Here is a 23,835-nt window from a genome sequence, read left to right as displayed (position 1 = left end):
ACCATGGTGGACGCAGCTTCCCCACCATGACGGACACAACTTCACCACCATGGTGGATCCAACTTCTCCACCCAACCAAAGGTCACCGTGGTGGACACAACTTCTCTACCATGATGGACACAACGTCCCCACCATGATGGACACAACTTCTCCACCCAACCAAGGTTTACCATGATGGACACAGCTTCCCCACCATGGTGGACACAAGGTCGCCACCTTGACGGACACAACTCCTCCACCATGACGGATCCAACTTCTCCACCCAACCAAAGACCCGCCATGATGGACACAACTCCTCCACCATGACTGACACAACGTCCCCACCATGATGGACACAACGTCCCCACCACGATGGACACAACTCCTCCACCATACCAAGGGTCACCATGATGGATACAACATCCCCACCTTGATGGACACAACCCTTCCACCATGATGGATCCAACTTCTCCACCCAACCCAAGGTCCTCCATGATGGATCCAACTCCTCCACCACCCGAGGCTCACCACGGTGGAAATGGCTCCTCCACCCAACCAAAGACCGACCATGGTGGACACAACTCCACCACCGTGATGGATCCAACTTCCCCACCAAGATGGATCCAACTCCTCCACCCAACCGAGGGTCACCGTGATGGATCCAACTTCCTCACCATGAGAGATCCAACTCCTCCACCCAACCGAGGCTCACCATGGTGGAAATGGCTCCTCCACCCAACCAAAGACCATCCATGGTGGACACAACTCCTCCACCATGATGGATCCAACTCCTGCACCCAACCAAGGGTCACCATGGTGGACACAACGTCCCCACCATGATGGACACAACTTCTCCACCATGGCGGACACAACTCCACCACCATGATGGATCCAACTTCTCCACCCAACCAAAGGCCACCATGATGGACACAGCATCCCCACCATGGTGGACACAAATTTTCCACCAAGGTAGATACAACTCCTCCACCACGACGGACACAACATCCCCACCACGACGGACGCAACGTCCCCACCATGATGGATCCAACTTCTCCACCCAACCAAAGGCCACCACGATGGACACAACGTCCCCACCATGGTGGACACAAATTTTCCACCATGGTGGACACAAATTCCCCACCAAGATAGATACAACGCCTCCACCACGACGGACGCAACGTCCCCACCATGATGGACACAACGTCCACACCACAACAGACACAACTTCACCACCATGACGGACACAACGTCCCCACCATGGTGGATCCAACTCCTCCACCCAACCGAGGGTCACCATGGTGGACACAATGTCCCCACCATGACGGACACAACTTCACCACCATGACGGACACAACGTCCCCACCGTGATGGACACAACGTCCCCACCGTGATGGACACAACGTCCCCACCGTGATGGACACAACTTCTCCACCATGATGGACACAACATCCCCACCATGATGGACACAACTTCTCCACCCAACCCAAGGTCCTCCATGACGGATCCAACTCCTGCACCCAACCGAGGGTCACCATGATGGATCCAACTTCTCCACCAAGATGGATCCAACTTCCTCTCCATGACGGATCCAACTCCTCCACCCAACCAAGGCTCACCACGGTGGAAATGGCTCCTCCACCCAACCAAAGACCATCCATGGTGGACACAACTCCTCCACCGTGATGGATCCAACTCCTCCACCGTGATGGATCCAACTCCTCCACCCAACCGAGGGTCACCACGGTGGAAATGGCTCCTCCACCCAACCAAAGACCGTCCATGGTGGACACAACTCCTCCACCATGATGGATCCAACTCCTGCACCCAACCGAGGGTCACCATGATGGATCCAACTTCCTCACCATGATGGATCCAACTCCTCCACCAAACCAACGCTCACCGTGATGGATCCAACTTCTCCACCAAGATGGATCCAACTTCCTCTCCATGACGGATCCAACTCCTCCACCCAACCGAGGCTCACCATGGTGGAAATGGCTCCTCCACCCAACCAAAGACCGTCCATGGTGGACACAACGTCCCCCCCATGATGGATCCAACTCCTCCACCCAACCAAGGCTCACCGTGATGGACACAACTTCCTTTTCCCTGGAATTCGCTGAGTCAGCAGTTCCTGAGCGACCCCAAAATTCCCGAAAAATCCCCAAAAAAATCCCGAAATTCCCCCAAAAATCCCAAAATCCCTGTGGAATGCTCCCCCGGGCGCTGGAAATTCCTGCTCGAAGCACCCGAAATTTCCCGATTTTCCCCGAAATTTCCCGATTTTCCCCGGAATTCCCGATTTTTTCGTGGAATTTGCTGAATCAGCAGTTCCTGAGCGACCCCAAAGTCCCAAAATTCCCTAAAAATCCCCCAAAAATCCCAAAAAATTCCCAAAATTCCTGTGGAATCCTCACCCAGATCGGCCCCAGAGCTGGAAATTCCTGCTCGAAGCACCCAAAAATTCCTGATTTTCCCCGGAATTCCCGATTTTTTTCCCCTGGAATTCGCTAAATCAGCAGTTCCTGAATGACCCAAAAATCCCCAAAAAATCCCAAAAAAAACCCCAAAAATTCCCAAAATCCCAAAATTCCTGTGGAATTCTCACCCAGGCGCTGGAAATTCCTGCTCGAAGCACCCGAAAATTCCCGATTTTCCCCGGAATTCCCGATTTTTTTCCCCTGATCGAACCCGAAATTCCCAAAAAAACCTCAAAAAATCCCCAAAAATCCCCCAAATTCCTGTGGAATGCTCACCCAGATCGGTCCCAGAGCGGGAAATTCCTGCTCGAAGCACCCGAAAATTCCCGATTTTCCCCGGAATTCCCGAGTTTTCCCTGGAATTCGCTGAATCAGCACTTCCTGACTGACCCCAAAAACCCAAAATCCCCAAAAAATCCCAAAAAATCCTGAAATATTCCCAAAATCCCTGTGGAATGCTCACCCAGATCGGCCCCAGAGCTGGAAATTCCGGCTCCAAACACCCGAAAATTCCCGATTTTCCCCGGAATTCCCAATTTTTTTCCCCTGATCGACCCCAAAATTCCCTAAAAAATCCCAAAAAAATCCCCAAAACCCCCCCAAAAATCCCAAAATCCCAAAATTCCTGTGGAATGCTCACCCAGGCGCTGGAAATTCCGGCTCGAAGCACCCGAAAATTCCCGATTTTCCCCGGAATTCCCAATTTTTTTTTCCCCAGAATTTGCTGAATCAGCAGTTCCTGACTGACCCCAAAAACCCAAAATCCCCAAAAAATCCCAAAAAATCCTGAAATATTCCCAAAATCCCTGTGGAATGCTCACCCAGATTGGTCCCAGAGCGGGAAATTCCTGCTCAAAGCACCCGAAAATTCCCGATTTTCCCCGGAATTCCCAATTTTTTTCCCCTGATCGAACCCGAAATTCAAAAAAAATCCCCCAAAAATCCCCAAAATTCCCTAAAATTCCCCCATAATCCCAAATTCCTGTGGAATGCTCACCCAGGCGCTGGAAATTCCGGCTCGAAGCACCCGAAAATTCCCGATTTTCCCCGGAATTCCCGATTTTTTCCCCCTGGAATTCGCTGACTCAGCAGTTCCCGAGCGGCTCCAAAGTCCAGGACCGTCGGAGCCGCTCCTCTCGTTCCCGCAAATTCCACGGCAGGGGCAGCAAAAACCGGGAATTTTCCTCCTTTATTCCCAAAAAATCTCGGTCGGGGCCATCGAATCCCAAAAAAAATTCCCAAAAATCCCCAAATTCCCCAAAAAATCCGGGATTTTTCCGCCTTTTAATCCCAAAATTCCGGATTTGCTGCAGGGGAAGGACCTGGAGGTCAAAGCCCCGCCGGGATTTTTAGGGAATTTTTTTCTTCCGGATCCCGGAATTCCCAGGGGAAATTTGGGATTTGGGGGGGTTGGGGTTGGAGGAGTTGGGGCTTCCCGAATTTTGAGGGGTTTTTGGGAATGTTGATCCCAAATTTTGGGATTTTGGGGAATGTTGATCCCAAATTTTGGGATTTTTTTGGATGTTATTCCCAAATTTTGGGGGTTTTGGGGAAATATTGATCCCAAATTTTGGGGGTTTTTGGGATGGTTTTCCCAATTTTGGGGATTTTTCAGGATATTTTTCCCAAATTTGGGGATTTTTGGGATGTTTTTCCCAATTTTTGGGATGTTTTTCCCATATTTTGGGGTTTTTTGGGACGGTTTTCCCAATTTTTGGGATGTTTTTCCCAAATTTTGGGGATTTTTGGGATGTTTTTCCCAAAGTTTGGGGTTTTTTGGGACGGTTTTCCCAATTTTTGGGGTTTTTGGGATGTTTTTCCCAAATTTTTGGGATGTTTTCCCAAATTTTGGGGGTTTTGGGAATGTTGATCCCAAATTTTGGGTTTTTTTGGGATGTTGATCCCAAATTTTGGGATTTTTGGGAATGTTTTTCCCAAATTTTGGGTTTTTTTGGGAATGTTGATCCCAAATTTTGGGATTTTTGGGAATGTTGATCCCAAATTTGGGGGTTTTTGGGATGTTTTCCCTAAATTTTGGAATATTTGGGAATGTTGATCCCAATTTTTGGGATTTTCTGGAGCTGCCATTCCCAAATTTTGGGGATTTTTGGGATTTTTTTCCCAAATTTTGGGATTTTTTGGATGTTTTCCCCAATTTTGGGGATTTTCTGGAGCTGCCATTCCCAAATTTTGGGGATTTTTGGGATTTTCTGGGATTCTTCTCCCGAGTTTTGGGGTGTCCCGGAGCTGCAATTCCCAAATTTTGGGGTTTTTTTGGGATATTTTTCCCAAATTTTGGGATTTCTGGGATTCTTTTCCCACAATCCCGGAAGAGAAATCCCAAAATTTGGGATGGAAGTGAAAAATCCAGGTGGGAAAAGTGGAATTTTGGCCTAAAAAATCCCAAGAAAATCCTAAAAAAATCCTCCCAAAAATCCTAAAAAATCCCCAAAAATCCAAAGGAAAAAAAACCCTAAAAATATCTCAAAAAAGCCCCCAAAAATCCCAAAAAAGCCCCAAAAATCCTGAAGAAAATGGAAAAAAAAGTCCAAAAAATCCCCAATAACTAAATAAAAAATTCCCCCAAAAAATTCCCCGAATTTGGAAAAATATCCCAAAAAAACCTGAAAAAAAATCCCAAAAAAAACAAAAAGAAGCCTTAAAAAAGTCATTAAAAAATCCCTAAAAATCCTAAAAAATCCCCCAAAAATTCCCCAAAAAATCCCAAAAATCCCCCCCAAAAAGCCCCCAAAATTTCTCAAAATAATCCCAAAAAATCCCCAAAAATTCCCCCCAAAATCCCAAAATAATCCCAAAAAATCCCAAGGAAATCCTAAAAAAATCCCAAAAAATCCCATGAAAATCCTAAAATAATCCCCCCCCCAAAAAAACCCCAAAATTTCTCAAAATAATCCCAAAAAATCGCCCCAAAAATTCTCAAAATACCTAAAAACCCCAAAAAAATCCTAAAAAATCTCAATAAATCCCAAAATAATCCCAGAAGATCCCAAAAAAACCCCCAAAATAATCCCCAAAAAATCCCAAGAAAATCCTAAAAAAATCCCAAAAAATCCCCCCAAAAAATCCCAAAAATCCCCCCAAAAAATCCCCAAAATTCCCCAAAAACCCCCAAGAAAATCCTAAAAATATCCCAATAAATCCCAAGAAAATCCTAAAAAATCCCAAAAAAATCCCCCAAAAAATCCCCAAAAAAATTCCAAAAAATCCCCCCAAAAACCTTAAAATAATCCCAAAAAATCCTAAAAAAATCCCAATAAATCCCCAAAAAATCCCAAGAAAATCCTAAAAAAATCCCAAAAAAAATCCCCAAAAAAATCCCCAAAAAAATTCCAAAAAATCCCCCCAAAAACCTTAAAATAATCCCAAAAAATCCTAAAAAAATCCCAATAAATCCCAAAAAAACCCAAGAAAATCCTAAAAAATCCCCAAAAAAATCCCCCAAAAAATCCCCAAAAAAATTCCAAAAAATCCCCCCAAAAACCCTAAAATAATCCCAAAAAATCCTAAAAAAATCCCAATAAATCCTAAAAAAATCCCAAGAAAATCCTAAAAAATCCCAAAAAAATCCCCAAAAAAACCCCAAAATAATTCCAAAATAATCCCAAAAAATCCCCCCAAAAAACCCTAAAATAATCCCAAAAAATCCTAAAAAAATCCCAATAAATCCCCCAAACCCCAAATTTCCAGGGAATGGCAGCTCTGGGGGAAAAGGGGGAATTTGGGGAGGGGTCTTTGGGGGTAGGGGGAATTTGGGGAGGGGTCTTTGGGGGTCTCGGGGCGGCCAGAAAATCCCAAACGATCCCAAAAAATGGGGAAAATTGGGAATTTTGGGGAGGGGGATGTGAGGGGGGGGACCCCAATTTGGGGAGGGGGATTTGAGGGGGGAGACCCCAATTTGGGGAGGGGGATTTGAGGAATTTGGGGAGGGGGATGTGAGGGGGGGGACCCCAATTTGGGGAGGGGGATTTGAGGGGAGACCCCAAATTTGGGGAGGGGGATGTGAGGAATTGGGGAGGGGGATGTGAGAGGGGGGGACCCCAATTTGGGGAGGGGGATTTGAGGAATTTGGGGAGGGGGATTTGAGGGGAGAGACCCCAATTTGGGGAGGGGGATTTGAGGGGAGAGACCCCAATTTGGGGAGGGGGATGTGAGGAATTTGGGGAGGGGGATTTGAGGGGAGACCCCAATTTGGGGAGGGGGAAGCCCCAATTTGGGGAGGGGGATTTGAGGGGAGACCCCTCAATTTGGGGAGGGGGAGACCCCAATTTGGGGAGGGGGATTTGAGGGGAGACCCCAAATTTGGGGAGGGGGATTGCCCAAATTGGGGAGGAGTCTCCCCCCAAATTGGGGGTGGTCTCCCCTATAAATCCCCCCCCAAATTGGGGGTGGTCTCCCCTCCAAATTGGGGGTGGTCTCCCCTCCATGCCCCCCAAAAATTGGGGGTGGTCTCCCCTCAGATTCCCCCCCAATTTGGGGATGGTTTCCCCTCAGAATCCCCCCAATTGGGGTGGTCTCCCCTCTATGTCCCCCCAATTTGGGGGTGGTCTCCCCTGAGTCCGCCCCAAACTGGGAGTGATCTTCCCCCAGAGTCCCCCCCAAATTGGGGGTGGTCACCCCTCAGATTCCCCCACAAATTGGGGGTGGTCTCCCCTCTAAATAGGGGGTGGTCTCCCCTCAATATCCCCCAAATTGAGGGTGGTATCCCCCTCAGATTAGGGGTGGTTTCCCCTCAGATTCCCCCTCAAATTGGGGGTGGTCTCCCCTGAGTCCCCCCCAAATTGGGGGTGGTCTCCCCTCAATAACCCTCCAAATTGAGGGTGGTATCCCCCTCAGATTAGGGGTGGTTTCCCCTCAGATTCCCCCACAAATCGGGGGTGGTCTCCCCACTAAGCCCCTCAAATTGGGGGTGGTCTCCCCTCAGATTCCCCCACAAATTGGGGGTGGTCTCGCCTCCAAAAAGGGGATGGTCTCCCCTGAGTCCTCCCTAAATTGGGGGTGGTCTCCCCTCTAAGCCCCCCAAACAGAGGGTGGTCTCCCCTCCAAATAGGGGATGGTCTCCCTTCCAAGCCCCCCAAATTGGGGGTGGTCTCCCCTCAGAATCCCCCCTGATTGGGGGGGTCTCCCCTCTATGTCCCCCTCCAAATTTGGGGTGGTCTTCCCACTAAGCCTCCCAATTTGGGGGTGGTCTCCCCTCCAAATTGGGGGTGGTCTCCCCTTCCCGTCCCCCCCAATTTGGGGGTGGTCTCCCCATTAAGCCCCCCCAAATTGGCGATGGTCTCCCCTCAGAATCCCCCCAATTTGGGGATGGTATCCCCTCCAAATAGGGATGGTCTCCCCTCTAAGCCCCCCAAATCGGGGGTGGTCTCCCCTCAGAATCCCCCCAAAACTGGGAGTGGTCTCCCCTCAGAATCCACCCAATTGGGGAGGTCTCCCCTCTATGTCCCCCCAATTTGGGGGTGGTCTCCCCTCAGAATCCCCCCAATTTAGGGAAGGTATCCCCTCCAAATAGGGATGCTCTCCCCTCTAAGCCCCCCAAATCGGGGGTGGTCTCTCCTCTATGTCCCCCCCCCCAATTTGGGGGTGGTCTCCCCTCTATGTCCCCCCAATTTTGGGGTCCCCCCTCTCCCCCTCGCGGGGGTCTCCCCCCCCACAGCCCCCCATGAATGGGCGGCGGGACCATTGAGAACGAACGGGGGGGGGGGGGGGTCTCATCCCCCAGCTCCCCCCACGGGGGGTGGTCTCTCCCGGGCCCCCCTCACGGGCCGTCCCCCCCCCCGCGGGGGCCATGGGCCGGCCCGGCGGGCGCGCGGCGGGCGGGGGTGGGGCGGCCCATTGTTCTTCTCGGGGGGGGAGGGGGGGGGGGGTTTTCCAGAGAGAAAAGGCGGCGATGGTGGCGCTGAGAGTGAGGGAGGGAGAAGAGGTTTCCTTCTTACCGGAGAAGCAGCGGCGGCGGCGGCGGCATCGGGCCGGGCCGGGGGCGGCGAGAGGCGGCGGCAGCGCCATGTCCGCGCTCGGGGCGGCGGCGGCGGGCGGGGCGAGGGCGGCGGGGGCCGCCGGGGCGGGCTCGGCCTGTAATGGCGGCGGCGCCTTCCTCCTCCTCTAACCCCCCCCCCCCACCCCTCAGCCCTCAGCCGCCTCCTCCTCCTCCTCCTCCTCCTCCGCCTCCGCCTTCACGATCACGGAGGGGGGGAAGGGGGAGAATGGCGGGAGCGCGTGCGCGGCGGGAGGGGAGGGGCGGCACCGTGAGGGGAGCGGCGGGAGCGGCGGGAGGGGGGCGGAGCTAAAGGAAGGGGCGGGGTTGAAGGGGCGGGGCTTGGAGGACAGCGCCGGGAATTTGGGGGGGGGGGGAAACCGAGAATTTTATGGGAAAAACGGGAATTTTATAAGAAAAAACCGGGAATTTTATAGGAAAAAAAGCGGGAATTTTGAGGGGGAAAAATGAAGAGGGAAGGAAGCAAAGACCGGCGGGAATTTGGGGGTGGGGTGAAGCAATGGGAGGGGCCAGGAGAGCGGGGTGATTTGGGAGGGGGCGTGGTTTAGGGCGTGGCCTGGAGGGGCGGGGGGCGGAACGAGCGGGATTTGGGGGGGGGGGGCGCAGAATTTGGGGAGGGGGCAAAAACCGGGATGGGGAGGGGGAAGAGGGAATTTGGGGAGGGGGAGCGAGGAAAGGGGGCGTGGCTAAAAGCGTATGGGCGGGGCTTGACCGCGGAGGTGAATTTGGGGAGGGGGCCACAAATCTCCTTCTGATCCCCGTCCTTCATTCCCGGGGCAGGAATTTGGGGAGGGGGCGCCGCGAATTTTGGGGAGGGGGGCGGGAATTCGAGGCAGGGGCGGGAAACGTGAGGGGGGAAAGGGCGGGAACGGGAGGGTCCGCGCAGGCGCAGTGCGGGCGGCGCGGGGGCGCCCCCTGGCGGAGGCGGGAAGCGGCGGGGCCTGGCTGTGAAGGGGGGGGGCGGAACCGGGAAAGGAACCGAGAACGGGCTCGGAACCGGGATCGGAACCGGGAACGGAACCGGGGGGTGGCCTCGGGCCGGCACCGCCATGGTGAGAACCCCTGAGGGCACCGGACAAACGGGGGAGACACGGGGACAGCGGGAATGGGGGGAGAGGAAGGACCCGGGGGGGCCTCGGGCCTGGAGCGTCGTGAGGGGAGGGGGGGGGGGGACGGGGGTTCTGAGGGGAAGTTTAATTATTTTGGGGTTTTCATGAGGAGATTTTGGGGTTTTTTCACTATTTAGGGTTTCATTGAGGAGAATTTTGAGGAGTTCTGAGGGGGAAGTTAATTATTTTTGGGATTTTATGGGGAAAATCTGGGGTATTTTGGTTTTTTTTCCCATTTAGGGTCTTTTTGAGGGGTGTTCTGAGGGGAGGTTTAATTATTTTTGGGCTTTTCTGAGGAGATTTTGGGGTATTTTGGTTTTTTTTTTCCCAATTTAGGGTCATTTTGAGGAGGACTGTGAGGAGTTCTGAGGGGGATTAATTATTTTTGGGATTTTATGGGGAGAATTTGGGGTATTTTGGGTTTTCTTCCCAATTTAGGGTCTCATTGAGGATGATTGTGAGGAGTTCTGAGGGGAAGTTTAATTATTTTGGGGTTTCCATGAGGAGATTTTGGGGTTTTTCACTATTTAGGGTCTCATTGAGGAGAATTTTGAGGAGTTCTGAGGGGAAGTTTATTTATTTTTGGGATTTTATGGGGAGTTTTTGGGTTATTTTGGGTTTTTTTCCCAATTTAGGGTCTTTTGGAGGGGCATTCTGAGGGGAGGTTTAATTATTTTGGGGTTTTTATGAGGAGATTTTGGGGTTTTTCACTATTTAGGGTTTCATTGAGGAGGATTTTGAGGAGTTCTGAGGGGGACATTAATTAGTTTGGGGTTTTTATGAGGAGATTTTGGGGTATTTTGGGTTTTGCCAATTTAGGGTCTCATTGAGGAGAATTTTGAGGAGTTCTGAGGGGAAGTTTATTTATTTTTGGGATTTTATGGGGAGTTTTTGGGTTATTTTGGTTTTTTTCCCAATTTAGGGTCTTTTGGAGGGGCATTCTGAGGGGAGGTTTAATTATTTTGGGGTTTTCATGAGGCGATTTTGGGGTTTTTCACTATTTAGGGTTTCATTGAGGAGAATTTTGAGGAGTTCTGAGGGGAAGTTTATTTATTTTTGGGATTTTATGGGGAGTTTTTGGGTTATTTTGGGTTTTTTTCCCAATTTAGGGTCTTTTGGAGGGGCATTCTGAGGGGAGGTTTAATTATTTTGGGGATTTTATGAGGAGATTTTGGGGTTTTTCACTATTTAGGGTTTCATTGAGGAGGATTGTGTGGAGTTCTGAGGGGGAGGTTAATTATTTTGGGATTTTATGGGGAAATTTTGGGGTATTTTGGTTTTTTTCCCAATTTACGGTCTTTTGGATGGGTGTTCTGAGGGGAGATTTAATTATTTTGGGGATTTTATGGGGAGAATTTGGGGTATTTTGGCTTTTTTTCCCAATTTAGGGTCTCATTGAGGAGAATTTTGAGGAGTTCTGAGGGGAAGTTTATTTATTTTTGGGATTTTATGGGGAGTTTTTGGCTTATTTTGGGTTTTTTTCCCAATTTAGGGTCTTTTGGAGGGGCATTCTGAGGGGAAGTTTAATTATTTTGGGTTTTTATGAGGAGATTTTGGGGTTTTTCACTATTTAGGGTTTCATTGAGGAGGATTGTGTGGAGTTCTGAGGGGGAGGTTAATTATTCTGGGATTTTATGGGGAAATTTTGGGGTATTTTGGTTTTTTCCCCAATTTACGGTCTTTTGGATGGGTGTTCTGAGGGGAGATTTAATTATTTTGGGGATTTCATGGGGAGAATTTGGGGTATTTTGGTTTTTTTCCCAATTTAGGGTCTCATTGAGGAGAATTTTGAGGAGTTCTGAGGGGAAGTTTATTTATTTTTGGGAATTTATGGGGAGTTTTTGGGTTATTTTGGGTTTTTTCCCAATTTAGGGTCTTTTGGAGGGGCATTCTGAGGGGAGGTTTAATTATTTTGGGGTTTTCATGAGGCGATTTTGGGGTTTTTCACTATTTAGGGTTTCATTGAGGAGAATTTTGAGGAGTTCTGAGGGGGACATTAATTATTTTTGGGATTTTATGAGGAGAACTCAGGGTATTTTGGGATTTTTCCCAATTTAGGGTCTTTTGGGGGGAGGATTTTGAAGGGTTCTGAGGGAGAATTAATTATTTCTGGGATTTTATGAGGAGAATTTGGGGTGTTTTGGGGTTTTCCACAATTTCCCCCAAATTTTAACCCTCCCAAAATCCCATTTTTTCCGGGAATTCCAGGCCAGATCCGCTTCATCCTGACCCAGAACCGGGCTGGGAACTCTTTTCTAATTCATGATAAAATTCCAATTTAAATGATGCTAAAATGGGAATTTCAATTACAAAAAAATTCAGATTTCGGGGAAATAATTTTCCCGATTTCCCCCAAATTTGAACCCTCCCAAAATCCCATTTTTTCCTGGGAATTCCGGGCCAGATCCGCTTCATCCTGACCCAGAACCGGGCTGGGAACTCTTTTCTAATTCAGGATAAAATTCCAATTTAAATGATGCTAAAATGGGAATTTCAACTACAAAAAAATTCAGATTTCGGGGAAATAATTTTCCCGATTTCCCCCAAATTTTAACCCTCCCAAAATCCCATTTTTTCCTGGGAATTCCGGGCCAGATCCGCTTCATCCTGATCCAGAACCGGGCTGGGAACCCTCCCGGAATTCAGGATAAAATCGGAATTTTGACGACAAAAAATTGTGATTTCAATGGCGATAAAATTCGGATTTCGGGGCAATGATTTTCCCCATTTCCCCCAAATTTTAACCCTCCCAAAATCCCATTTTTTTCCGGGAATTCCGGGCCAGATCCGCTTCATCCTGACCCAGAAACGGGCTGGGAACTCTTTTCTAATTCATGATAAAATTCCAATTTAAATGATGCTAAAATGGGAATTTCAATTACAAAAAAATTCAGATTTCGGGCAATAATTTTCCCGATTTCCCCCAAATTTTAACCCTCCCAAAATCCCATTTTTTTCCGGGAATTCCGGGGCAGATCCGCTTCATCCTGATCCAGAACCGGGCCGGGAACCCTCCCGGAATTCAGGATAAAATCGGAATTTTGACGACAAAAAATTGTGATTTAATGGCAAAAAAATTCAGATTTTGGGGAAATAATTTTCCCGATTTCTCCCAAATTTTAACCCTCCCAAAATCCCATTTTTTTCCGGGAATTCCGGGGCAGATCCGCTTCATCCTGATCCAGAACCGGGCCGGCAAGACGCGCCTGGCCAAGTGGTACATGCAGTTTGATGACGACGAGAAGCAGAAGCTCATCGAGGAGGTGCACGCCGTGGTCACCGTCAGGGACGCCAAACACACCAATTTCGTCGAGGTAAAAAACCCAAAATCCCCGTTTTTTACCCCAAATCCCCATTTTTTACCCCCAAATCCCCATTTTTCACCCCCAAAACCCCATTTTTTACCCCGAAATCCCCATTTTTCACCCCAAAATCCCCATTTTTTACCCCCAAATCGACATTTCTTACCCCAAATCCCCATTTTTCACCCCAAATCCCCACTTGTCACCCCAAAATCCCCATTTCTTACCCCCAAATCCCCATTTCTTACCCCAAAATCCCCATTTCTTACCCCAAATCCCCATATATCACCCCCAAATCCCCATTTTTCACCCCCAAATCCCCATTTTTTACCCCCAAAACCCCATTTTTCACCCCCAATCCCCATTTTTTACCCCAAAATCCCCATTTTTCACCCCAAAATCCCCATTTCTTCCCCAAAATGCCCATTTTTTACCCCAAAACCCCATTTCTTACCCCAAATCCCCATATATCACCCCAAAATCCCCATTTTTCACCCCAAAATCCCCATTTTTTACCCCCAAATCCCATTTTTCAACCCAAAATCCCCATTTTTTCACCCCCAAATCCCCATTTTTCACCCCAATTCCCCATTTTTTACCCCAAAATCCCCGTTTTTTACCCCAAAATCCCCGTTTTTCACCCCAAATCCCCACTTTTCACCCCAAAATCCCCATTTTTTAACCACAAAATCCCCATTTTTCACCTCCAAATCCCTATTTTTTTACCCCCAAATCCCCATTTTTCACCCCAAAATCCCCATTTCTTACCCCAAATCCCCAATTTTTTACCCCAAAATCCCCATTTCTTACCCCAAAATCCCCATTTTTCACCCCAAAATCCCCGTTTTTTACCCCCAAATCGCCATTTCTTACCCCAAATCCCCATTTTTCACCCCAAATCCCCACTTTTCACCCCAAAATCCCCATTTCTTACCCCAAAACCACCAGGTTTCACCCCAACGTTGCCAATTCTTCACCCCAAAGTTGCCGGGTTTTAGGGGGAAAATTGGGGGGGATTTGGGATAATGGAGGCTTGGGGGAAGCTGGGCTCCCTCCCAGTCCCTCCCAGTGACTCCCAGTGACTCCCAGTTGCTCCCAGTCACTCCCAGTCCCCCCCAGTCTCTCCCAGTCCCTCTCAGTGACTCCCAGTCCTTCCCAGTCCCTCCCACACCACTCCCAGTCCCTCCCACACCTCTCCCAGTCCCTCCCAGTGACTCCCAGTCCCTCCCAGTGACTTCCAGTCCATCCCAGTGACTCCCACACCTCTCCCAGTCCATCCCAGTCCCTCCCAGTTCCATCCCAGTCCCCCCCAGTGACTCCCAGTCCCCCCCAGTTCCGCAATTTCAGGATCATCTACCGCCACTATGCTGGGCTCCAGTGCCCCCAGTGACTCCCAGTCCCTCCCAGTGACTCCCAGTCCATCCCACACCTCTCCCAGTCCATCCCAGTCCCTCCCAGTTCCTCCCAGTCCCTCCCAGTTCCATCCCAGTCCCCCCCAGTGACTCCCAGTCCCCCCCAGTTCCGCAATTTCAAGATCATCTACCGCCGCTACGCCGGCCTCCAGTGCCCCCAGTGCCCTCCCAGTCCCTCCCAGTCCATCCCAGTCCCTCCCACACCTCTCCCAGTCCCCCCCAGTCCCCCCCAGTCCCTCCCAGTGACTCCCAGTCCCCCCCAGTGACTCCCAGTCCCCCCCAGTTCCGCAATTTCAAGATCATCTACCGCCGCTACGCCGGCCTCTACTTCTGCATCTGCGTCGACGTCACCGACAACAACCTGGCCTACCTGGAGGCCATCCACAACTTCGTCGAGGTGGGCTAATTAACTCCTTGATTACCTCCTTAATTAACCTCCCCCAGGCCTTAATTAACCCCCCCCAGGGTGTTAATTGGGGGTGTTAATTAATTAATTGGGGTCTGCAGGTGCTCAACGAGTATTTCCACAACGTCTGCGAGCTCGACCTCGTCTTCAACTTCTACAAGGTTTGGGGGGGGTCATTAATTTGGGGAGGGGTCCTGGGGGTTAATTAATTTGGGGAGGGGTCCTGGGAGGGGTTATTAATTTGGGGAGTGGTCCTGGAAGGGGTTAATTAATTTGGGGAGGTTCATTAATTTGGGGAGGGGTCTTTGCTCATTTGGGGGGGTCCTGGAAGGGTTCATTAATTTGGGGAGGAGTCCTGGGGGGGGTTAATTAATTTGGGGAGGGGTCCTGGAAGGGGTTAATTAATTTGGGGAGGTGTCCTGGGGGTTAATTAATTTGGGGAGGGATCCTGGGGGGTGTAATTAATTTGGGGAGGGGTCTTTGCTCATTTGGGAGGGTCCTGGGGGCGTTAATTAATTTGGGGAGGGGTCCTGGAGGGGTTCATTAATTTGGGGAGGGGTCTTTGCTCATTTGGGGGGGTCCTGGGGAGGGTTAATTATTTTGGGGAGGGGTCCTGGGGAGGGTTAATTATTTTGGGGAGGGGTCCTGGAGGGGGGTAATTAATTTGGGGAGGGGTCTTTGCTCATTTGGGGGGTCCTGGAAGGGGTTCATTAATTTGGGGAGGGGTCTTTGCTCATTTGGGGGGTCCTGGAAGGGGTTCATTAATTTGGGGAGGGGTCTTTGCTCATTTGGGGGGGTCCTGCAGGGGGTTAATTAATTTGGGGAGGGGTCCTGGGGGGGGGTAATTAATTTGGGGAGGGGTCTTTGCTCATTTAGAGGCATCCTGGGGGGGTTTCATTAATTTGGGGAGGGGTCCTGGGCGGTTTTGGGGCATCTTGGGTGGTTTTTGGGGTGATTTGGGGCCATTTTGGGCTGATTTTGACCAATTTGGGGGTGATTTAAAGGGATTTTGGCTGATTTTGGGGGGATTTTGGCTGATTTTGGGGTGATTTGGGGCCATTTTGGGCTGATTTTGACCAATTTGGGGGTGATTTAAAGGGATTTTGGCTGATTTGGGTCATTTTGGGGTGATTTTGGCTGATTTTGGGGAGATTTAAGGGGATTTTGGCTGATTTGGGGGTGATTTTTGCTGATTTTGGGGTGATTTGGGGCCATTTTTGGCTGATTTTGACCAATTTTGGGGTGATTTAAGGGGATTTTTGGGGTGATTTTGGCGGATTTTGGGGGGATTTTAGGTGATTTTAAGGGATTTGGGGGTGATTTGGGGGGATTTTGACCAATTTTGGGGTGATTTAGGAGTGATTTTGGCCAATTTTGTGGTGATTTAAGGGGATTTTGGGCTGGTTTTTGCTGATTTTTAGACATTTTTTTGGTATTTTTAGACATTTTTGCCTGATTTTGAGGTGGTTTTTGCTGATTTTTTGATTTTTTTTGCCGATTTTCTCTGAATTTTGATTTTTTGGGGTTTTTAGGTGCACACAGTGGAGGATGAGATCTTCCTGCCTGGCTTTGGGGCTGATTTTGGGTTCTTTTAGACATTTTTGGGCTATTTTTGGCCATTTTTGGGTTCTTTTTGCTCATTTTTTGCCGATTTTTGCCGTTTTTTTTGCCGATTTTCTCTGAATTTTGATTTTTTGGGGTTTTTAGGTGCACACAGTGGAGGATGAGATCTTCCTGCCTGGCTTTGGGCTGATTTTGGGCTGGTTTTGGGTTATTTTAGACATTTTTGGGCTATTTTTGGCCATTTTTGGGTTCTTTTTGCTCATTTTTTGCTGATTTTTTGCCGATTTTTGCCGTTTTTTTGCCGATTTTCTCTGAATTTTGCTGTTTTTGTGGTTTTTTTAGGTGTACACCGTGGTGGACGAGATGTTCCTGGCCGGGGAGATCCGCGAGACGAGCCAGACCAAGGTGCTGAAGCAGCTGCTGATGCTGCAGTCCCTGGAATGACCCAAAACCCCCCGAAATCCCCCCAAAAATCCTCCCCAAAAATCCCCCCCGAAACGGGGCCCCTGCCCCGGCCGTCAGTGTTGTCGTGGTGTGTAAAAAATGTGAATTTCTGTGCATTAAAGTGACCAAAAATGGGTGAAAAATGACCAAAAAAGGGAAAAAATGAGGTAAAAATGGGATGAAATGGGTTAAAAATGAGCAAAAATGGGAAAAAATGGGGAAAAAATGGGATGAAATGGGTTAAAAATGACCAAAAATGGGATAAAGTGAATTAATAGTGACCAAAACCAGAATAAAGTGACACTGGGGACACCCAGGGTGGCACAGGGACCCCCAAAGGTGGCACTGGGGACATCCTGAGTGACACTGGGGACACCCAGGGTGGCACAGGGACCCCAAAGGTGGCACTGGGGACACCCAGGGTGGCACAGGGACCCCAGAGATGGCACACAGAGTGACGCCAGTGTCACCGTGCGGTTTTATTGCCCACGTCCTGTGCCAGCCTCCCGACCTCGGGGTTGGGGCACTCGGGGGTGGCACTGGGGACAATCAGAGATGTCACCGTGCGGTTTTATTGCCCACGTCCTGTGCCAGCCTCCTGACCTCGGGGTTGGGGTACTCGGGGTTCTCGATGGCCCCGGGCCCGAATTTGAGCTCCAGGAAGCCGCGGGGGTCGTTGGGCGCCTTGGCCGTCACCCCGGCGAAGGCCACCGTGCCCAGGGGCACCAGGAAGCGCTCGGGGAACTCCACGTCCTGCCGGTGGCCCAGCCACGTGTCCTTGGTCATGACGGCCGTGCCGGGCCGCGCGTAGAAGGGCCACAGGTCCACGTGCAGCCGGTTGGCGCGGCTGAAGTGGACGCGGAAGAACTCGCCCTCGGCCGCCTTCTCCCACAGGAAGCCCTGCGGGTCCTCCACCGGCCGGCCCGTGGCCGCCACCCGCCGCCAGCCAGCGGCACTTGGGGACGTCGTCGCGGTAGAGCCCCACGTCCACGTCGTAGTCCCAGGGGATGAGGTCGCCGAGGCGCACGGCGCCGAGCAGGGACCCCCCTTCCAGCCAGTGCCGCACGCCGGCCGCCTCCAGCTGGGCCAGCACGTGGCGGGCGGTGGCCCGCAGCGCCCGCAGGCAGCACGGCGGCGTCCAGCGCCCGGCCAGCAGGTACTCGGGGGTCTGCCCGCGCACCGTGCCGAAGCAGCGCGGCGTGTCCTTGGCGCAGCCGTGCCAGCGCCGGGCGCCGTCCGGCAGCACCTCCAGCTTCAGCCCGAAGAGCTCCAGCAGCGCCCGGCGCCGGGCCTCCTGCGCGCTCCGCGCCCGCCACTGCGCGTGGGGCGACGGCGGCGGCCGCGGCGCCAGCGGGAAGGCGGCCGGCAGCAGCAGCAGGCGCCAGCCCCGCGCGGCCGCCTGCAGGGACAGCGAGGCCGCCACGGGCCGCGTCAGCGGGAAGGGCAGCGAGAAGAGGTCGCGCGTCCGCAGCAGCAGCACGGCCGGCGCTCCGTCCAGCGCGCCGCACGGCTCGCCCAGCCCGTCGCCGTGCCGGTCGCTCCGGTCGTCGCCGCGCGGCTCGGCGCGGCCGTAGCGCGCCGTCCACGCCTTGATGTCCACCTCCAAGGTCAAGCACTGCGGCCGCCGCGGCCCCACGGCCGCCGCCACCACCTTGGTGCCGGCGTCCGAGGCGGCCTCCAGGGCGTCCCTCATGCGCCGCAGCAGGCCGGGCGCCGCGCGGGCGCCGTCCGGCACCAGGGCCACGTGGCGCGTCCGCACGGCCAGCTCCGGGCGCGGCGGCGGCCGGTGAGGCTCCGGCCGCAGCGACAGCACGGCCACGCCGGCGGGCAGCGGCGCCGGCGGGTACGGCGCCACCTCGGCGGCCACCAGCACGGCCACGCCGGGCAGGGCGGCGAAGGAGCGGGCGGTGGCGGCCACGTCGTGGTCGGGGCCGTCGAAGTCGCGGAGGATGACGGTGACGCCGGGGACGCCGTCGGGGACGCGCCGGGGATGGCGGCACGGCGGGGACGCGCCGGGGAGGAGGCGCGAGCAGAGCAGCAGCAGGAGGTTCAGGGCGATGGCGGCGGCCAGGGCGGCCTGGCAGGGGGTGATCCTCATGGCGTGGGTTAAGGAATTCGTTAATTAAGCGGTTAATTAGTTAATTGGAAGGGGCAATTAGTTAATTCGGAGGCGTGGCTGCGGTCGGCCTCGTGGTGCTGCGATGCCCGCGGTGACCACGCGGCGGCGCTGTGGAAACCAAAATGTTAATGAGGGGTTGTTAATGAGGAGTTAATTAATTCCCAACAATTAAAGCCCGCCCCAAAACCTCCAAAAATCCCCTCTGACCTTCCAAACGCCCCCCGAAAAATCCTAAAACCCCCCAAATCCCCTCTAACCTCCCAAAGAGCCCTAAAAGCCCCCAAATCCCTATAACCCCCCACAATGACCACCCCTAAAAAGCTCCTAAACCCCCCAAAATTCCCTCTAACGTTTCAAACACCCCCCAAAAAAACCCTAAAGCCCCCCAAAAAACCCTAAACCCCTCCCCAAAACCCCCAGAATCCCCTACAATCCCCCAAATCCCCTCAACATTCCCTACAAACCCCCCAAAAATCCACTACAACCCCCAAAGACCACCCCGAAAAACCCTAAACCCTCCCAAAAACCCCCTCTAACCTTGCAGAGACCCCCGAAAAAACCATAACACCCCCAAAAATCCCCTCTAACCCCCCCAAAAAACCCAAAGACCCCCAAAAAATCGCCACAGCCCCCCCGTTGCCACGGCAACAGCGCCTCTTTTGGCCCCGCCCCTTTCTAATTTTCCCCGCCCCTTTCCCCGCCCCCTTCCGGCTCCCTTTGTGGCAGGAAGCCGCTGCCGCCCGTGGCTCCCTTTGTGGCAGCCGCCATGGCGGCCGAGCGGGCTCCGCCGGCCCGGGCCCAACCTCCGCCCCCCGGCCCCGCTCCCGGCCCCGCTCCGGGCCCCGCTCCGGGCCCCGAGCCCGCGGCACGAACCGGCCTCAGCCTGCCGGGCATCCTGCACTTCATCCAGCACGAGTGGGCGCGCTTCGAGGCGGAGAAAGGGCGCTGGGAAGCGGAGAGGGCCGAGCTGCAGGTAATGGCGGCGGCGCTGCCCTCACGAGGGGAGGGGACGGCGGGGGGACAGCGGGGGGACACCGAGGGGACGGCGGGGGTCACCGGGGTGGGGTGGCCGCTGCTGGCGCCATCTTGGGAGGAAATGGCGGCCGGGGCGGCGGGGAGGGGGTGGGGACACCGGGAGGGGGCGGGGGAGGCACCGGGAGCGGGGCTGGGGACACGGGGGGGCACTGGGATGGCGCTGGGGACACTGGGATGGCACTGGGGGACAGTGTGATGGGCACTGGAGGTGGCACTGGGGACACTGGGATGGCACTGGGATGGGCACTGGGGACAGTGGGATGGGCACTGGAGGTGGCACTGGGGACACTGGGATGGCACTGGGATGGGCACTGGGGACAGTGGGATGGGCACTGGGGACAGTGGGATGGGCACTGGGGACACTGGGATGGCACTGGAGGTGGCACTGGGGACACTGGGATGGCACTGGGGACACTGGGATGGCACTGGGATGGGCAGTGGGGACATTAGGATGGCACTGGAGGTGGCACTGGGGACACTGGGATGGCACTGGCGGTGGCACTGGGGACACTGGGATGGCACTGGGATGGGCACTGGGGACAGTGGGATGGGCACTGGAGGTGGCACTGGGGACACTGGGATGGCACTGGGATGGGCACTGGGGACAGTGGGATGGCACTGGGGACACTGGGATGGCACTGGGATGGGCACTGGGGACATTAGGATGGCACTGGAGGTGGCACTGGGGACACTGGGATGGCACTGGCGGTGGCACTGGGGACACTGGGATGGCACTGGGATGGGCAGTGGGGACAGTGGGATGGCACTGGGATGGCTCTGGGGACAGTGGGATGGCACTGGGGACACTGGGGACCCTGGGATGGGCACTGGGGACATCGAGACCCCCCCGGTGCCGGTGTTGGGGACGCTGCGATGGGTATTGGAAACCCTCCCCTGATGCCACCTCCTTGTCACCCCCAGGGTTGGAGACACTCCCTGGGTGTCCCCAAGGGTCCCTGGGTGTCCCCAAGGGTCCCTGGGTGTCACTGGGTGTCTCTGTCTTTGACGTCACCCTCGGTGTCCCCAAGGCACAGGTGGTGTCTGTCCAGGGCAGGAGAAGCTGGGGGTGTCCCCAATGTCCCCTGGGTGTCCCCGATGTCCCCAAGGTCCCCTGAGTGTCCCCAATGTCCCCAGGCGCAGGTGGCGTTCCTGCAGGGCGAGCGGCAGGGCCAGGGGAGCCTCAGGGACCCTGAGTGTCCCCAATGTCCCCTGGGTGTCCCTGATGTCCCCAGTGTCCCCGATGTCCCCAATGTCCCCTGTGGTGTCCCCAGGCGCAGGTGGCGTTCCTGCAGGGCGAGCGGCAGGGCCAGGAGAGCCTCAGGGACCCTGGGTGTCCCCAATGTCCCTGATGTCCCCAATGTCCCCAATGTCCCCTGGGTGTCCCCAGTGTCCCCAATGTCCCCTGGGTGTCCCCGATGTCCCCAGTGTCCCTGCTGTCCCCAGGCGCAGGTGGCGTTCCTGCAGGGCGAGCGGCAGGGCCAGGAGAGCCTCAGGGACCCTGGGTGTCCCCAATGGCCCCAATGTCCCCAATGTCCCCTGGGTCTTCCTGATGTCCCCAATGTCCCCTGGGTGTCCCCAATGTCCCCTGTGGTGTCCCCAGGCGCAGGTGGTGTTCCTGCAGGGTGAGCGGCAGGGCCAGGAGAGCCTCAGGGACCCTGAGTGTCCCCAATGTCCCTGATGTCCCTGATGTCCCCAATGTCCCCAGTGTCCCCTGGGTGCCCCCGATGTCCCCAATGTCCCTGCTGTCCCCAGGCGCAGGTGGTGTTCCTGCAGGGCGAGCGGCAGGGCCAGGAGAGCCTCAGGGACCCTGAGTGTCCCCGATGTCCCTGATGTCCCCAATGTCCCCTGGGTGTCCCTGATGTCCCCGATGTCCCCAATGTCCCCTGTGGTGTCCCCAGTGTCCCCAATGTCCCCTGTGGTGTCCCCAGGCGCAGGTGGCGTTCCTGCAGGGCGAGCGGCAGGGCCAGGAGAGCCTCAAGCTGGACCTGGTGCGGCGCATCCGCATGCTGGAGTTCGCCCTCAAGCAGGAGAGGTGGGGCAACCCTAAAAACATCCAGGAACCCTAAAAAAACCCCAAAAACACTAAAAATCACCCCAAAACCCTAAAAAAATCACCCCAAAAACCATAAAAACATCCAGAAACCCTAAAAAAACCCCAAAAACACTAAAAATCACCCCACAAACCCTAAAAATCACCCCAAAACCCCAAACCCTCCCCCAAAGACCCCAAATCCCAAAAATCCCCAAAAAATCCCCAAAAAACCCCCAAAACCCCCCACAAAACCGCCGCAAAAATACCCCAAGACCCCGCCCCAAACCCCTCAAAAATCACCCCAAAATCACCCCAAAAATCACCCCAAAATCACCCTAAAAAACTCCTAAAACCCCAAACCCTCCCCCAAAGACCCCAAAAAACCCCAAAAATCACCCAAAACCCCCAAAAATCCACAAACCTCAAAAACCCCCCACAAAACCACTGAAAAAAATCCCCAAAACCTTAAAAACCCCGCCCCAAACCCCTCAAAAACCACCCCTAAAAACCCCAAACCCGACCCCAAAGACCCAAAAAAACCCAAAAATCCCCGAAAACCCCTCAAAACTCCCCCACAAAACCGCTGCAAAAATCCCCCAAAACCCCGCCCCAAACCCCTCAAAAATCACCCCAAAAAAACCCAAAAACCCCCAAAACCCCAAACCCGACCCCAAAAAACCCCAAAGACCCCAAAAAACCCCAAAAATCCCTCAAAAACCCCCCACAAAACCGCTGAAAAAATCCCCAAAACCTTAAAAACCCCGCCCCAAACCCCTCAAAAATCACCCCAAAATCACCCCAAAAAACCCCAAAAAACCCCAAACCCGACCCCAAAGACCCCAAAAAAACCCAAAAATCCCCAGAAAACCCCCAAAACTCCCCCACAAAACCGCTGCAAAAATCCCCCAAAACCCCAAACCGCTCAAAAATCACCCCAAAAAAACCCAAAAACCCCCAAAACCCCAAACCCGACCCCAAAGACCCCAAAAAACCCCAAAGACCCCAAAAAACCCCAAAAATCCCCAAAACACCCTCAATACCCCCCCCACAAAACTGCTGAAAAAATCCCCAAAACCTTAAAAACCCCGCCCCAAACCCCTCAAAAATCACCCCAAAAAACCCCAAAAAACCCCAAAAAACCCCAAACCCGACCCCAAAGACCCCAAAAAAACCCAAAAATCCCCAAAAACCCCTCAAAACTCCCCCACAAAACCGCCGCAAAAATCCCCCAAAACCCCACCCCAAACCCCTCAAAAATCACCCCAAAAAAACCCAAAAACCCCCAAAACCCCAAACCCGACCCCAAAGACCCCAAAAAACCCCAAAAATCCCTCAAAACCCTCCACAAAACCGCTGAAAAAATCCCCAAAACCTTAAAAACCCTGCCCCAAACCCCTCAAAAATCACCCCAAAAAACCCCTAAAAACCCTAAACCCGACCCCAAAGACCCCAAAAAACCCCAAAAATCCCTCAAAAACCCCCCACAAAACCGCTGAAAAAAATCCCCAAAACCTTAAAAACCCCGCCCCAAACCCCTCAAAAACCACCCCAAAATCACCCCAAAAAACCCAAAACCTCAAACCCGACCCCAAAGACCCCAAAAAACCCCAAAAATCCCTGAAAACCCCTCAAAACTCCCCCACAAAACCGCTGCAAAAATCCCCCAAAACCCCACCCCAAACCGCTCAAAAATCACCCCAAAATCACCCCAAAAATCACCCCAAAATCACCCTAAAAAACTCCTAAAACCCCAAACCCTCCCCCAAAGATCCCAAAAAACCCCAAAGACCCCAAAAAACCCCAAAAATCACCCAAAACCCCCAAAAATCCACAAACCCCAAAAACCCCCCCACAAAACCGCTGCAAAAATCCCCCAAGACCCCACCCCAAACCGCTCAAAAATCACCCCAAAATCACCCTAAAAATCCCCCAAAACCCAAA

The 23,835-nt window shown here is 53.1% G+C and overlaps 3 protein-coding genes across 3 annotated transcripts; 2 read left to right on the top strand and 1 right to left on the bottom strand.

Moving 5' to 3' along the window:
• Positions 1-9,375: 9,375 nt before the first annotated feature.
• AP2S1 (adaptor related protein complex 2 subunit sigma 1) lies at positions 9,376-16,862 on the top strand. Its single transcript, XM_038132392.1, has 5 exons — positions 9,376-9,524; positions 12,746-12,895; positions 14,579-14,692; positions 14,803-14,862; positions 16,607-16,862. The coding sequence occupies exons 1-5, from the start codon at positions 9,522-9,524 to the stop codon at positions 16,706-16,708; spliced, it is 429 nt and encodes a 142-aa protein (XP_037988320.1). The 5' UTR covers positions 9,376-9,521; the 3' UTR covers positions 16,709-16,862.
• Positions 16,863-17,174: 312 nt separating this feature from the next.
• Positions 17,175-19,888, bottom strand: LOC119699827 (fukutin-related protein-like). Its single transcript, XM_038133814.1, is given in 3 exon segments — positions 17,175-17,650; positions 17,652-18,935; positions 19,701-19,888. Coding segments are annotated over 2 exon segments (1,539 nt in total). The 5' UTR covers positions 18,807-18,935; positions 19,701-19,888; the 3' UTR covers positions 17,175-17,266.
• Positions 19,545-21,928, top strand: LOC119698540 (striatin-4-like). Its single transcript, XM_038130513.1, has 2 exons — positions 19,545-19,800; positions 21,791-21,928. The coding sequence occupies exons 1-2, from the start codon at positions 19,594-19,596 to the stop codon at positions 21,926-21,928; spliced, it is 345 nt and encodes a 114-aa protein (XP_037986441.1). The 5' UTR covers positions 19,545-19,593.
• Positions 21,929-23,835: the final 1,907 nt, after the last annotated feature.

The sequence above is a fragment of the Motacilla alba genome, chromosome 3, assembly GCF_015832195.1.
Source record: "Motacilla alba alba isolate MOTALB_02 chromosome 3, Motacilla_alba_V1.0_pri, whole genome shotgun sequence".
NCBI lineage: Eukaryota > Metazoa > Chordata > Aves > Passeriformes > Motacillidae > Motacilla > Motacilla alba.
The sequence above is the reverse complement of the archived record's forward strand: the minus strand, read 5'-3'. Positions and strand labels throughout refer to the sequence as shown.

Excerpts from the sequence above, each read along its gene's own strand:
- LOC119698540 (XM_038130513.1), top strand. The coding sequence starts at position 19,594 with ATGGCGGCCGAGCGGGCTCCGCCGGCCCGGGCCCAACCTCCGCCCCCC. Across the intron at positions 19,801-21,790 it reads CGGAGAGGGCCGAGCTGCAG|GCGCAGGTGGCGTTCCTGCA; the intron begins GTAATGGCGGCG and ends TGGTGTCCCCAG.
- AP2S1 (XM_038132392.1), top strand. Across the intron at positions 14,693-14,802 it reads CCATCCACAACTTCGTCGAG|GTGCTCAACGAGTATTTCCA; the intron begins GTGGGCTAATTA and ends TGGGGTCTGCAG. Across the intron at positions 14,863-16,606 it reads TCGTCTTCAACTTCTACAAG|GTGTACACCGTGGTGGACGA; the intron begins GTTTGGGGGGGG and ends TGGTTTTTTTAG.